Raw genomic sequence first — 17,120 nt, 5'->3', positions numbered from 1 at the left:
AAATAATAAAAAATACAAATATATTTCGTTTTTATATATACATGATATTGTGTTCTGTGTTAACCCATTTGTCAAACGAGCATGGCTCGACTTTTACCTTGTAAAGAAGATTCAATCAAGTTATATTCGTGAATACAATAACAGATTATGTCTCTATTTCTATTGTACTTAACAAATTATCATCATCTAAAAATGTTGGATAATGATGAAAAACTCATTTGCCCCACACCTACCCATTCTTTTAATATTCTAACCATTGGTATCTAAACAAACAATACAATAATTGACAGGTCAAGCTCCTCTCTCTCTCTCTCTCTCTCTCTCTCTCTTTCTATATATGTATATATTTAACCACGACAAACTACAGAACTTCACATAAGTCAAAGAAAGAGAGAGGATGAAGAGAAGAAGAGAAATGGATAATCAGAACTCATCAGAGTTAAGATCCGCCATTGAAGAGCTTTCTTTGTTAGCTGTAATGAAGCTCAAACATCCTGTAGTTGTTGCAGATAATAATAATAAGAAATATGAAGCTCATGATCTTCCCATCAAACCTTTTCTTTCTCTCTGCAACTTCCTTCTACATCTTCTTGGTATATTATATAATATAGATATAAATTGTAGTTTTTTTTTAAATAGTATTATGAGGTGAGTATTTATAGTAATCTCATAAAGTTTCATCTATAAAATTTCCTGCAGATAAGATAGGGCCAACGATGGCCGTTCTGAGACAAGACATCAGTCGGAATATACAGGTAAAAACATAAATATATAATGCACTTGTACAAATATTTTATTCAAGTTACTTGTCATTTAAGGGAAAAACAAAAAAGAAAACATGGTTGAAGTTTGTAGTAAATATTTGTTAAATATTACTGTACCTCTAATCAAATGAATCTTCTATAGTGTAATTTTTAATCGTTGATTTGTAACCAAATTAAACAACAAATTTATCGAACTATGTGTGCATAAAAAAATTTCAGGTTTTGTATTAGAAAAATATAATTTAAACATTACTCATAATAGTTTAGAAATAGTAAACAAAAAAGAAAAACAACCCCCCACCCCACCCCACCCACACATTTCTTATCGCACAATATAAATACTAAAAACTGTTAGATGTTAGCCTTTTTTTTTGGCATGATTATAATTAGAATTGAGATTTTATAATTTGTTGACGTTTATTAATTGTGGAGTGTGAACTAGAATCTCCAAAGTATTTAATGTGAAGATTTTATTTGATTTTAATAGTCAATAATACTTTTAAATTTATGAATATGACAAGAATACAATGAATATATATAAATTACGTATTGTGGTACACTCTTACTTTATTTTTTTATTTTTTTGAAAAAAATATTCATTATTCGATGAATTTTTAAATAACTAAACTACAAACTCGATGAAAATCATTCATTATTTTTCTTTTTGGCCTATCATTATTATTTGGAACTATTGGGGTTTATGTTTCATCTGTTTGGCCCTTAGAGATTGGAGAAGATGCAAGAATCAGACCCTAAACTTTACTCAAATGTTGTGGAGATACTTAAGAAAGAAGCAAATGAAGGCACGTCAAGAAAGGTTACTAGTTCTAGCAAAGCCTTCCTTTGGCTAACTAGGTAAGCTGTTTTGACAACATCTTCACTACATGCATTTGATGAATTGCTGCAGGCTTATATATAATATCCTAAACATTATTCATGTTAATTACAGATCTTTAGACTTTACGGCTAACCTATTGGAGTTGATAGAAAAAGATATCACGGTTGACATGCAGCACGCCGTTGAAGAAGCATACGAATCTACTCTAAAACCATGGCATGGATGGATCTCCGCCACTGCTTATAGAGTACGGATTAACTAAATGTTATTTTTATTTTAATCGATAACTTTTTTTAGTGTCAAACATAGAGTAAGTGTTTAAATGGATCGAGGTTTAAAAAGTTATATTTGGTATTTTATGTATACGATTCGGCCACTCATACCAACTAGTATTATGCATTTTGCACAATAGAACCTCACATGTTTGTTTTTGGTTATCCTAGTGGAAAGGTTCCAACTGGTCATCCATCCTTGGATTATCTCATCTAAGCACCCCTAATTATGGAGTCTCCTCTTATATACATCCAATAAACCCAAATCGCATTGATTATCCGAGGCAGAGAATTCCTTGTGAATTAATATTTCTCATGTGGATAAAACAAAACTGTGCGAGACTTGTCTAAGATGATACATTTAATTAATCAAATATATAGTTTCTGATTGCTAGAAGTGTGATAAAATAAGTTTGCTTTCTTCTAACATGATATAAATGTCACATTTAGGAGTTAATTAGGACTGTGCATGTTATATTTCATGTATTACAATACTAACAAATACTTGCTCAAATCAGGTAGCACTGAAACTAGTTCCTGATAACAAAACCATGATTGAGATTCTCCTATCTGAAGCAAAAGACGAAGAAATGCTCAAAGATGACTTAAAAGCCTTCACGACTTTGCTTATACCGATTCTATATGACATACACTCGATTTTGGTGAGCTTCTTGTTGATTTTAAATAATCCAGTATTAGACTTTTTAGGTTAATCTAGAAATTTCAACAGTTGATCCTTGATCAATACGTGTTTTCTTATACCACAGGAAACCTACGGTTTGGAGAGGCTGAAGGCAACTTAAAGGCCAAAGAGAATGCGAGAATGGGTTAGAAACAACAAATACCTATGTATTATTGTAAATTATGCACACAGTAGGTCATAGAATACCATAAACAATGTTTGGAAAAAGGTACATATGGGAATAGTTTCTCATGCTTTGCTGATACATTTGTCATACTTACCTTTTTCTCGCCTTGTGAAACCCCATGTTGTGTCTTGTGTAAATATAATTTTGTTTACATTTGTGCCCAGTTGTAGAGTATATGCAAGCTATTTGACATGCATGTATTAGACAGTAACTACTGTTAACGGTTTTAAGGTTCCATCCATTCCTTTTTTGTGATAATAGGCCGATGATGTTGATGATACAAGATGAATTAATTGACCCAATAATCTTCCCTAACTTGCTTCAAGATCCTTTACTCCAAGTAGATATCTTAATTTCATTCTAGGTAAAGGTTTGGTTAAAATGTCTACCTTTTACAGGATTCCACTAACGTTACGCATTCGCAGATGAAGTTATATTGTGTCAATGTGCTTGCTTTTTCCGTGAAAGAATGGAGTTTTCATATCATAAGTAGCATAGCCGATTTATTGTCTACACGTAGTATGACCTTGTCTAGTTTCCAACTGGTTAATTAGAAATCAAAAACTAAAGATATTTTTTTATTATGTAATGTCACATTAATTAGTAGCTAGGGTCATCCATAAGTATTATATTAATGTCCAACGTTATATATAGTACGTGGTTTAGGAAGTTACACTCGTAGTTATGACATAACTTCCTATTCCCATTAGTATGGAAGGGGGTGTGTGCAGGTGCAAATCTAAAGATTGAAGAAATGGAAGGAAATGAATATGAAGTCAAGACCATGGATGATAATGAAGTTGCAGCAGTAAAGGTTGATGGAAAGTACGCGTGCACGGAATATCTATACGTGAAGTAGACCCGAATTGATCGAAGTTACAAGTGAAAGTTGAAAACCCTTGAAACTTTAGTTTAGAGGGGAGTATTAGAGATTTAGAGGTCATAAACTAAAGTTACTATTTAGATCATGTCACATTACTTAATTAGAAGGGTCATATGTTTGATGAAGCTGTAAGTATTGTATTACTGGCTAACAGCGTTAGACGGTTAGGAAGTAATCGTTACGGTTATGGCATAACTGCCTAACCCAGTTAGTCATGTTTAAACACTATATAATGAAGTAATTTCACATATCTTTATCTATTTGTTCTTTTTATATTTTTTTAATGTGTTTGTGTATTATCATTCTGTGTTTTATCCCACTTCCAACATATATATTTAATGCGAATATAAAAACATGCAGTTAACTATTTTCACGTACTCTAAAGCTCATGTATGAGAGAATGCAACAAATGATACAAGGATGTTTAACAAAAAAATACTCTTTAATAACACTAACAAATACTGTAGTTTGAAACACTCATCATCATAAAATAATTAGATGAATATTATGAAAGATGCCCGACTTATCTATACCTAATAGATATTCACCATTCAGGCTTGAAGCTGGCGAATGTGGAGGATCATGGAGTGCCACGAGCGCTGCAACTAGACCGGCATTACTAGAAATCGTTGGTTCTGTGAACCATGGTTTATCCCTTTCATCTAAGAACATGTCATTTCTGTCGGGTCCTCTTACCATAGCTCCCAAAAGTTCATTAGGATTTGGTTTTTCAGAGTTCAACCATGTACTACCATCAGCACAAGAATGCCACTGATTATCCCATGGGATAGATGCACCCCTATGGTGCAAATGTATTGGGTAGCTGTTCCCAAATCCTACCACATAGCTCATTTTCATGGGATTGTCTCCAAGTATGTAATTGACCTAAAACAAAATAGTAGGTAAATGAATTTGAAGTTGATACTAGCTAGCTAGGGGTCATCGATACTAATTATGTGTTTATACGAAGAGAACCAAAAACATAATCAAGAAATGATTAGATGTCTCCTGTTGGCAGAATTTATTTACGTAGTTATTATAATTTAATTTATCATTTAATTAGTCATTATTCTGTTACTAGCTAGTTTTACTAGCTAGTCTGAATATTAGACTATCCATTGTGGAAGGGTGAAGGGGAGCGCGAACAGGGGGCTTCAGCCACGTCACTTGTGAACACCATAACACCTTGTGGCGAACAGGGGCACAAGCCCACTTGCTGCCACTGATGGTGAGTGAAGGGATGTTTTGGGTGAGCTAACGGCTGGCGGACCACAACAGGCTCAAGTGAGGGAGGGCGCGAATGGTTAGGGGCGAAGGATCAACTCCAGTTAGCGTCATATGACGCAATATGATAGGATAAATCTTGGTGGTGACTTCAACCACAATACATAGCCTTATAGTAGTTAGGTTAATTAGGTTTATTATTTTCTTTTTCATTGTAATCTCTATATAAAGAGATCTAGTTTTCAAGTATTTAATACTCAGAAAATAATACTTATCAAAACCGTTGTTCTTCATTCTAGCTAGTTCTTTTGTCCCACTTAACATGTGTTTATCAATTTTGTTATTATTGCTAAAGATTATTTGTTCAACATATTCAATTATGATAATTAATTTAGCACTTGCCTGAGACATAGAGAAATCCTGCAAAGTTTCAACTGAAAAACTAGTACCATCAGTGCAACTGCTACTGGACCTGGGCAAAAGAGCAAGATAGTCGCTATACAGTTTGCTAAGAAAGGATGCGGTTGCGGTATACTCAAGAGGTGCATACTGATCCGGTTTTAGAAATACCAGCCCACCTATATGTATCAAGAGAAAAAAATTAAGAGTGCTTTATGCGTGTAATTCAATATAAAATATACAAAAGTACCTTGTGTTTTATGCATAGTAGGAGACAAATACGAACACATGACCGAGTCTACGTTGTTAGTTGATGATGTGAAGGATTCTTCATATGGATATCCAAGATCTTTAAAGAATCTGAGCCTTGTTAACAAAACCTATGGATAAAAATAAGTATATATGTACCAAGAAAAAACTCTAATTGATGTTTTGTTTTACATAAATTCCATATGCAAAATTGGTTCTTATTGAAAAGGATAACATCATTGACACTACCATCAAAATCTTTCCTGACTGTATATAATATATGTGTGTGTGTGTGTTAACTTTAGAATGGCAACTCACACACATTCTCTACTCTACTCCTAAATTACAATTTTTTTGATGACCACGGGACTTCAACCCTGACCCTTGGATAGGCAACCTTCAATTCAAACTCATAAATGATGTAAACTTTGAGAATCAACATTAAACATTCATTTATTTTCGTATTTATCTAAAATATTAACATAACTATTAGCCTATATACTTGAATTGATATATTTATTTGTGTTCATATAGTAGATTCATTCTTATTCTCTAATCTGCATATGCATACCTAAGTTACAATAATTAGAGAGGGAAAAAGTAAGAAATTTAATAATTAGAGAGAAAAACCATTTAATCTATCTGTGGTCATATCATTATCATTTAATTTGTAATAATAAATCAATGATTCGAGTTGGTTATGCTTCTTACTCAAAAAAAGAAAAATTGAATTACTTATTCATGATCTTTGGGAAGAAATTGGTAGGTTGGATCACAGAAGTCAAACTTGCAAATCAATGGAGACTAGAAGCACAGGATTGACATGAATACATACCGTGTTAGCAGTGAACTTGTTATTCCAATAGAAGATGCCTTTATCTACCGATACTTCTTCTTCTTTAGCCGAAAAAAGATTTTCAGTAGCGTATCTAAGATAGCTCGTATTGCCTGTCGCAAAAAATAACCATGTCCCTCCCCAAACTAACTCATCTTTGTACCCTGTTGAGTTATAGAAACCTCTAGCTTGTCCTCCGCATTCTTCTTTCGTTGTATACATACCTTGAACAAACCCGGGGTCATCTTTTGTGACTATATCAAATAACTCCATAGCGGTTTTGGTTAAATTAGTTGAGTATTTATTGTCTTCCTTGAAAACTAATGATGCTGCTGAAAGTGCTGCAATAATCTCTCCAGCTAAATCTGAGGCATTCAGGTCGCAACTAGAAACCGGTCGTGTGTATCTCATATCCTCTGGTCTTTGCCAACAATTGTCATTGTCCTCGGTCGACGTTTTGTTGTTTGACATGGCACCTACCTATAAATTTAAGGTTAGGAAACTAATTAGTTTAACTATGACATATGTCACTTAAAAATGTTAGTTAAGTAGATCAACTTAATTTGTCCCTAAAACATATCGCAATTGTGAGTTTTTAGTGTACCTGTGAAAACAAAGTAGCTGAACCAGGAGAAGTTTCATTCGGATGGATAAAAAGCTTGAGCAAATAGTCACTGCCCCATCTGATTATACTCTTGATATGATCGAGTTCTCCTATTTCTTCATATTTCGGATGATATTCAATCACAGACCAACTCAACAATGTGATCGTATATGCTGTAGGAAAGCTAAACTTAATATTGTTTCCCGAGTCATAAAATCCACCTACGAGACTTTTGTTCCCGTCCTCTAATCCAGAATCACCTCGAAACTTAACCATGTTATCTTTCGGCAACACCCCAGCTGCCAAGACAAAAACAAAAAGAAAAGAAGATGAATAATGGTCAGTAAAACGTCAACAGAGTTTCCGTCACTATTTCATTTTGTTGAGCTATACAAGCATCACCGACACGCTATCAAGACACCATTTACATGTCATACGTGCTGTATAGTCTATATGAGCCGAATGACACAAGAAAATTTTTATATGGGTTGTATATGGGGAAAATTATATGACACCTATCATATGTTTGATAGACAAATAATTGACTGATATGATCACTAATAAAATCATATAGCCCTATTTGTGCATACTTGAATTGACAGCATATGACACATATATCAAAACATGATAATATAGCCCGTATGATATGACAATCACGTTGATGTATGGTGTTTGTATATCAACACCCTTCCATTAAATATAAGTTTTGCGTACATTTCTGAGCATCGAAGAAAATGAGAGCCTGTTTAAGTGCTAGTGTCAAGTCTTTTGTTGCACCACGATGACGATTCTTGTTTGGCAAGAAATGTAACAACAAGCATAGGATTATAAAGAGGGATACAATGGCTAATGAAGCATATATGAAGCGTTTGAAGTTTTTCTTGTTAATAACTGTTAGTTTGAAATCAGCGGACTTTGAGAATCTTGAAGGGATGGATTCGTAATCCCAAGTGTTTCGAGTTTGAGGGAAGAGGTTGAAGTTGACTTCGATTGAGTTCCATTGGCTCGACGAAGGCAGAAGGCGGCAGGCGGGAGAGATTGAGTGGATGTAAAGTGTGGGTTCGGCTCCGCGGGTTTCGCTAGTGTCCATTGGAGATTGGATGGAGTCGGAGGGTTTAGATTTGGTGGTTTATGTGTAAGTGATATATGTTTTTGGTTACACTATGAATTCATCGACGAGCATGGCTTTGGAAAATGCTCCAGTTAATTAATTAAGGAAATTTTGTCATGTCCGTAAATCCAAAAGAGAATTAGTCTTTAAAATTGTAATCGGATTATTCTATTGCTTACTTTTAATTGGAGAAAAAAAGCAAAAGATGTGGTGTATTAATAACAAGATTAATTTGACTATAATTTGGTCTCTATGTTGACAGAATCAACTTAGGCTATGTGTAATGTCGTTCATAGTGAGCGACAAATATTGGACGCCGGAGACGATTTTAATATGGAACACCCCCCTCCCCCGGGCAACAAATGAGGCGAGGAGGGGGGGGGGGGGGCGATGAAATTATACCCATATTTTAGAATTTTTAACCACTTGGGCCCACTTATCTTTACTTTTTTCCCATCATCAATTAAGTGAACGTTAAAAATCATATGAAACTAGCATTTTACTCGTCCGGTGAACGGGAACATCAACACGTGAATGTGACAACTACATTAATTAAATAATGTGAATGAGTAGAGGCATATGAGATACTTCAACTCCAGCACGAGAACACATAAATCATAAACATCTAAATAAACCAATTTCTTAATGGTGATTACATGCATGTATAGAATAGAAAAGTTTCTCAAATTTATACTACTCATTTGAGCCCAATACTATATATAAAGCTTAAGATATTGGTTTTGGGTTTTTGACTTGATCCTTATCTTTATATTCATGCCGGCAAGTGTCTCCAACATAGATTTGATATTTTGTTTAGCCCTGCATAAAATAAACATAAACCAATAAACTCAGTTAAGAAATTTAGTAAATTCCATCAAGCCAATCATCAATAGTTTTCCCTTGAACTGGCTGGAAACTTTTAGTGACAGGAAAATTAAACGAAGAGACTTACACTTGAAATATTAACTCTCCCTAAACTACAGTACACAAACATGGCAATTTCACTTGAAAGACCGCCTTAGTATAGATCCATAAACTTACTATGGACGTGTTGATCTTAAATATTTTTTTTTTAGATTTCTACGTTACAATTTGTTGGTGAGACATATCTACGTTCAAGTGCCTAGAAACTAGAAAGCAATTTAAAATGTAGGTTGAAGATGTAGATGACTATGACATGTAGTTTGACTTTACTTGGTCAAAGTGCACAAATTTGCCACTTGGCCAACCAAACTGTTTTGAAAGGGTTCAATAAATCTGATTTCAAATTTCAACGGTTTGGTTTGACATCTTTCGATAAACGAAATTGGGTTGACCCATTTAAACATTTATTTTTTTCAATTCTTTTTAGAATGCAGTTTATGTCATAACAATGGTCGGGTACTTTAACCCATTGTGTAACAACTCGGACTTTTCAAAAACTATATTCTTATTAAAACGCAACCCATTTCGATGTTCGGGAAATTTTACCGCATTTATAGAGAAAATTAACTATTATTATATTATTATTTAATTAATTATATATTATATAACTTTCATAATTTGGCAAGAATTTCCCTAAACTACACTATTATATCACTTTGTATCCATCTTCAAACAATAGGGTCTGAATTGTAGTTTTTATACTATAACCCAAAAATCTGGTTAACTCGTTTACCCGATCCAAGTTTATACCTGTATTCTGAACCCGTTTATACAATATGGTGTCTTGGACCTCAATTCTTGTCGCTATTATAGAAATTGAATCAACGATCGTGTTATACTTTCCTATTGCAGCCTAACTGACATCCTAATTACGTTAATTCGATCAAAAGGATTCTGTTTACTCGTATTATAATAAGCCGACCCTAACCCTAAGTCATCATTCATATAAACGTTTATATAAATCCAATTAGACTTAGACACAATCACTCAACCGTAGTCGTCCTAAACCCTCTATTTAATCGAACTATAATAGATGTTTGGGTGTTCGTTCGTCAACTCTTTAACCGGCTGGTGTTCGCCATAATTAACCCATCATTTAACGTAATTCGAGGTAATTGTGTACAGTATCCGTGTTCGCCTTTGTCCGATTAATAGTAACCCTAACATCTAATCGATCAACATCAACGGATTTAATCAATTCGGATTTCTAGGGTTCATGGCATAATCTGATATGCGTCTAGTTTGTGTAAGAAATTTCTATTTCGTGTATTAATTACTTAACACCCTAGCCCAGTTAGCTAGGTTGGTTGTTGTTTTTTATGTTAACCATATATATATATATATATATATATATATATATATATATATATATATATATAGGGGGTTATCCTAAAAAGAAGTAGTTTCCTAGAAAGGCTAGGAATAAATCATAGCCATTGGATCATGTTAATCAATTGTTGAGATTTAAAATTACCAATAACCGACATAGATTCCTAGAATTGTTTTTTTTTACCATAATTTGTAATGTCAAATGTCAAAAATTTGTTGGTTCTTACAATTTCTAGAAAACTCCTTATTCTTATTTGAACCCTTTTCTATATATATATATATAATATATATATAAACGAAAACCCAAAAATCCTAGGTGTCGCGATGTGGTCGCTCCCCCCTTTTATGGAGTTACCAGATTTGCTTGATTTTTAAATGGAGGCTTCTCATGCATTTGACCCGAATTCATGGGTATGGGTCTTACCAAACCCAGATATTTCTTAAACGGCTTATAACATCTCATTAAATTAAAAATTATTCTCACCAAATTATTGATGTAAAAATCCTATAAAATAGGATATACACAAAATTAATATCTTATTTATTTTAAAAAAAGGTATATATATTATTTAAATTAAAAAACCAATTTTATAGTAAAAAAAAACGGGTATTGGGTCTCATCAAACCATAAGTATATTATTAACTTTCATAAATATTATATATAACTAATAAACCAATTTTATATTAAAAGAAATAAACGGGTCTTGGGTCTCATCAAAACCATATAGCTTTTAAATCGGGTTATAACATCTCATTTATTTGTGAAACAATTTATCACCAAATCATAAGTATACCATCGGCCACCATCACCGTCCACTACCACCCTCCACCACCCACCACAACCATCCATCACCACCGTTCACCACCTACAACAATCGTCTACCACCACCCACTTCCATAGTTCGTACACCACCACCCACTTCAATAGTCCGTACACCACTACCAATTATTTTAGCAGTCTACAAACATTAAATGACTTCTATCTATTGTGATATATATGATAGGTTACTAATTTTCAGATTATGCAGACGATATCCAGTTTATAAAACAAACAGTATTATATTTTCAGATTGCAGACCTTCCGAACACATCTTCGGTTGCAGATATAAAATCAGATGAAATCAGATTGCAGACAGTTTTTGTCTTAAAAAACAAACAGCACCTAAATGAAGATGATACATCTGCAAAAATGAGTGGAATGTGTGACCTTGCTCGTGTAATGGTGGAAATCATAAAACACGTCACTTTTCCTTTGGTTAATCGTATACTGAACCTAGCGTTGGTTTTACCGGTTACAACCGCAACCGTTGAAAGTTGTTTTTCTAAAATGAAGCTTATCAAGACGAATTTGCGCAATCGAATGGGTGATGAGTATTTAAACAATGCTTTAATTTGTGTGGTCGAAAGAGAAACTCTTGATAAAAAAAACGATGTAATGACTCGATTTCAAGCTTTTAAAAACCGAATGGGGAATATGCAACCCATGTGTTTAAATTTATTTATCACTATTTTTCTATTTTTGTTTGGTTTACATTGTAGGAAATACAGTTGATTTTATTTTGAATGTAACCCATGACATTTGATTCTAGATCCGTCACTGCTCATTTATTTATAAAACTCTTTCATCATCAAATCCCAAGTATATTATTAACTTTCTTACAATAAATAAAATTAAAATTTAAAAAAAATATATAAATATTAAAAATGAATAATGTAAAACAACCCCCGTAATACGGCGGATAAAAACTAGTATATATATATATATAGGGGTGGGATCTAGAGAGAACTCCTCTTAAAGAGAGAACTAGAGAACTAGTAAAGAATTATTTTTAACTATTTTTAAAAAAATTATTTTGTGATTTTTTTTCTTTCCTCATTCTAATAAGATGATATTGATACTAAAAAAATAAAAAAAATTAACAACTTGTTGGTGTAGTATTGTAGTGCATATGTGCACTAATGCCTATTGCATATATACAATAGTGTTTTATTGCATATAATACAACACAATTGCATTATCCAATACACACTATTGAATATATGCAAATACAACACTAATAATTGTATGCAAAACACATTATCGCATATATGTAATACAACACTAATGCACATATGCACTATATCGATTTTTTTTAATTTTTGTATATAATATAACACTATTGCAAATATACAATACAAACAACTATAAATATGTTATTCAACACTATATCAAATATCAGAATGCACACTATTGCACATATGCATTATAAAAAAAAAAGTCGGTGGGCATATATGCATTACTCGTTAATTTTTTTTATTTTTTTTGTGGTGAAGAATAACAACATATAAGAATGATGAAAGAAAAAAAATTTAAAAAATATTTTTTTTAATTAAATTAAAACTACTTCATTATTAGTTCTCTAGTTCTCTCCATAAAATGGAGTTCTCTCATGATCCTCTCCCTATATATATATATATATATATATATATATATATAGGGGTGAGATCTAGAGAGAACTCCTCTTAAAGAGAGAACTAGTGAAGAATTTTTTTTAACTATTTTAAAAAAATTATTTTGTGATTTTTTTTTCTTTCCTCATTCTAATAAGATGATATTGTTCCTAAAAAAACCGCCGATTTTAATGCGTATGTGCATTAATGTGTATTTTATATATAAAATAGTGTTTTCTTGCACATAATTCAACACAAATACATTATCTAATACACACTATTGAATATATGAATATACGACACTAATAATTGTATGCAAAACACATTATTGCATATATGTAATACAACACTAATGCACATATGCATTATATCGATTTTTTTTTAATTTTTGTATATAATATAACACTATTGCAAATATACAATACAAACAACTATATATATATGCTACTCAACACTATTTCAAATATCAAAATGCACACTATTGCAAATATGCATTATAAAAAAGTCGATGTATTGCATATATGCATTACAACGTTTATTTTTTTTATTATTTTTTTTATATTTTTATATTTTTTTGTGGTGAAGAATAACAACATATAAGAAGGATGAAAGAAAAAAATTTAAAAATATTTTTTTTAATTAAATTAAAAATACTTCATTATTAGTTCTCTAGTTCTCTCCATAAAATGGAGTTCTCTCATGATCCTCTCCCAATATATATATATATATATATAAACAAAAACATAAAAATCCTACTGTTAGGACTGATATTTTCAATGCTGAGGATATGTTATCCTTGAAGATGTGTCTGGATCAGTTATCCACTTGAAGAGTTCCAGAGCCATGTCGAAGATCAAGGATCCTCAGAGGTTGGTATAATTGTTTCACGTGTGCAGGTTATTATTCAACAAGAGCAACGACTCTATGACTGAGTCTACCTTAATATTCGCTACTGGAAAGCTCTCAGCACGTGGTCAAACGAACGTTAGAGGAGTTATGGAAGAGTGGCGGATAGTTAGGAGTTATTGTTATGTATAATTTCCTTTATAAACATCGAGATAATGATCGATTAGGACTCACTTGTATACACACACACTAAGAGCAGAACTCAAAATTCTTTCTACTCACTAGCAATCATTGTAATATCGATCACAATCTCCAAACACTTGTAACCTTTTTTGATTAATAAATTGGTGATCGACGAGTTGTCATCACCCGGGGTTTTTTTCTTTTGATATGAACAAGATCAAAGGGTTTTTCTTGCAACAAATCACGTTGTTCAACCTTATTTCGTTCGTACAATCATTATCATCATCGTAGCACTAAACCTCACAATTACGGATTTGGATACATTATCCTTAGCTGATTTTTATCCAAATCAATTTGGCGCCCACCATGGGGCAATCGGTGCTATAATCCAGATTATTCCTATCAATTTCAATATTTTCATACCCATATCACTATCAATGGCTTCTCAATCAACCTCTGCTTCATCAACCATGCCATCTTCGGTTCCTCTCTCATCAAGAACCTTGCCGCCGATGTCTCCGCCAATCACGGGCACAACAAGGGCTGCTGCTGCTGTAAACAAGACACAACTACCAGTCTTCCAGAGCTCGAAAACTACTGCTGCTACTTCGGTAGTTAATACTAACAATGATGTTTCTAATATGTTTTCGCAGGTCAAAGCGTATATGGAGCAGCAAACCAAGACTAACCAGAGGATCCTTCGGGAGATAGAAGATCTCAAGAGGACTAAGAGGCCAGTAGATGATCAGACTCCTCTAGTGCCTAGGGTGCTGGATTTTACTACACTAGGATCCTTGGCTCAACATGCGCAAGGATCATCCATCCTCCAACCGGGGTCCATGGGTCAACTAGCTCAAGGATCCTCAACCTTTCAGCAAGGATCATCTATCCTTCAACCGGGTCCATGGGTCAACTAGCTCAAGGATCCTCAATCTTTCAGCAAGGATCATCCATCCTTCAACCAGGATCATCCGGACTGTATCTTCAAGGATCCTTCAACTCTCAACCATTAGGATCCTTCATCCCCAGTCAAAGATCCTTCTTCCAGGATCAAGGATCCTCAGGGGTTCAATATCAAAGGTCATCCGAGGTCCATTGTAACATCCTCAAAATTTTGATCCAAATTTGACAACTAAGTAAAGTTGAAGGATCAAAATTATTCCCTAAAATAAGTGTTGCGAAAATTTAAAGAAAACAATATCATTCTATAAGGAAATAAAATATCCCATAAATAAAGTCATCTTATGTTAGTAATATGGAATAAGGAAATATCATCCCACATGGAAAAATGTAAGAAAATGGAAGTCTTCCATCTAGATATAAATAAGGAATAAAATCCCATCCCACATGGAAAGTGGTAAAGAAATGAAAACTCTTTATAATTAAGAGAGTTTCCATTATAATATTCTTATATGCCTAGCATGCACCAGTGGTCCTAGCGGAGGGTGCGAAGCACCCGACGCGCACACGCACAGGCTTGGGCTCAGGCAAAGGGCGATGGGCGCAATGTGGCTCTTTGATGGCGCACTTTGCACTTCGCACGCTCGTATCACCGCTTGAGAGCCGCCTTAGTATTTTTGTACAATTGGAGTAAAACCCAGAAGTAACAAGCTACCAAGAGACAAAGGACTAAAAGTGAAAATTGGAGTTCAGGGACCCATCGCGCTATGCGATGACCCTAGAACACAGGTCATCGCGTATCGCGATGGACCTTGATGAGTCAGTAGGACACGTGGCAGCTTCTAGCTAGTATGGCGGCGTATATTATGCAGCGCCGCGATACGCGACGGGTTACCAAGACCCATCGCGTATCGCGATGGGTTGCAAGTTCAGCCTATAAAAGGGGGGCTCACGACTCATTCCTTCTCACACCAAAATTCTTTCTCTCTCTATATTTACTCTCTCACTACCACGGTTTCCGTGCCCCGACCCGACAGTCGTCACCTTGTAATCCGTGCCATATACCGACGATACTTCGAAGTGCGTGCCACACGAGAATAACCCGAAAATCTATGCCGAAGTACGTGCAAGACCCGACGAACACCATATGTCGCCTCGTTTCGCGTGTCAACCTTGAAGTTCATGCCAAGCTCTAAGGTTCCGACAGTCTAAGCTCTAGTATGCATTAGAAAGTAGAGGTGCTGCTCAATCAATCTTAGTAATCAAACTCCGAATGCCATGTAAGGTAGGGGTTCTGTCTAATTCATTATTTTATATGGCTTGGACCATAGTCAAGGGTATAGCCCAAACCTTGATCATAAATATGTTTACATAAGCTTTAACATACAAGGATTAAAGTAATGTTTCTTTACAATTAAAGAAACATATATTTTTCATTCATAAGGATATAGTCAAAATATAGTTTCTTAACGAATAAGAAACATAGCATTTAATACACAAGGAATATAGTAAAAACATTGTTTCTTTATGATTAAGAAACATAAGATTTTACATTCAATACTAGTAGTCAATGAATGTTTCTTCTTGAAGAAGAAGCAGATTATAGATGTTTCTTCATGAAGAAGAAACTCAGCATATGATTTGGTAAATAAATAAAAAGACTATATTTCTCAATATTTTATTCAAACAAATGATCAATCAAGGTTTAAAGCTATCAAAACCAGACTAAGGGTCTGTAGCCGGATCAAGTAACGATATGGATATTTGTATAAACCTATTTTATAATAGGTCAATCATCAATCAGTCAATCAATCATTCACAGTCAAGGTTTCAAACGAGATCACCATATCATTCAGATCAGATAATCACAGGTGAATAAGTTCAAACCTTTTATAACGTGAATACGTTACCCTTTTCAATCAGTCAAATCATATTTATACTCAATGAGATGAACGGGTGTTTGTCTTAACGAGTCAATCAATGTCTACATGAGATCATGCAATCTCTAAAGCGTTATAATACAAAGTAGAGAATAAAATCAACTCAGACCGAATACGCATGTGTATGGATCCAAACATAACTGTTAAAGCCCAATCAATCAATCAAAGGCAAAGAAGCCGCGGGCTGCAACGGTCATGACCAGTTCTCTGTTCAGGGCCGTTTGGCTCGGAGAATACTGTTATGTATGTAGGGCAGTGGTACATATACTGGATGTAGTAATGCTTCCGCTGAGGTTGTCAGGAAAACTATGTTTGTATTGTAATCGTCATTCAAAATGTTTTATTGAGTCATACGTGTTCACCAGCATATAGCTGACGTATTTTTCCCCACATTTCAGGGAAACATATTAGCACAGGTAGCAAGGGATATAGTCATTCATGAAGATAGACGCTCGCAAGGTAGTGATGGCTCAGTTTTAATAATATTATAAACAAGATTTAAACATGATTTATAAATCAA

The 17,120-nt window shown here is 33.9% G+C and overlaps 2 protein-coding genes across 2 annotated transcripts; one reads left to right on the top strand and one right to left on the bottom strand.

Moving 5' to 3' along the window:
• The first annotated feature begins 325 nt into the window (after window positions 1–325).
• Window positions 326–3,149, top strand: LOC143634902 (glycolipid transfer protein 3-like). The gene is made up of 6 exons (XM_077102864.1): window positions 326–593; window positions 700–755; window positions 1,489–1,619; window positions 1,714–1,849; window positions 2,393–2,536; window positions 2,642–3,149. Exons 1-6 carry the CDS (start codon window positions 398–400, stop codon window positions 2,675–2,677), a joined length of 699 nt encoding a protein of 232 aa, XP_076958979.1. The 5' UTR covers window positions 326–397; the 3' UTR covers window positions 2,678–3,149.
• An 872-nt stretch (window positions 3,150–4,021) lies between these two features.
• LOC143634903 (endoglucanase 9-like) lies at window positions 4,022–8,074 on the bottom strand. Its single transcript, XM_077102865.1, has 6 exons — window positions 7,652–8,074; window positions 6,938–7,236; window positions 6,334–6,813; window positions 5,500–5,629; window positions 5,253–5,428; window positions 4,022–4,511 (listed from the first exon to the last, which is right to left on the bottom strand). Exons 1-6 carry the CDS (start codon window positions 8,025–8,027, stop codon window positions 4,110–4,112), a joined length of 1,863 nt encoding a protein of 620 aa, XP_076958980.1. The 5' UTR covers window positions 8,028–8,074; the 3' UTR covers window positions 4,022–4,109.
• Window positions 8,075–17,120: the final 9,046 nt, after the last annotated feature.

This window comes from Bidens hawaiensis, unplaced genomic scaffold (genome assembly GCF_021521415.1).
Source record: "Bidens hawaiensis isolate Kalapana, Puna unplaced genomic scaffold, B.hawaiensis_p1.1 tig00007270_1, whole genome shotgun sequence".
Classification (NCBI taxonomy): Eukaryota; Viridiplantae; Streptophyta; class Magnoliopsida; order Asterales; family Asteraceae; genus Bidens; species Bidens hawaiensis.
This window is presented reverse-complemented; position numbering and strand designations above follow the sequence as displayed.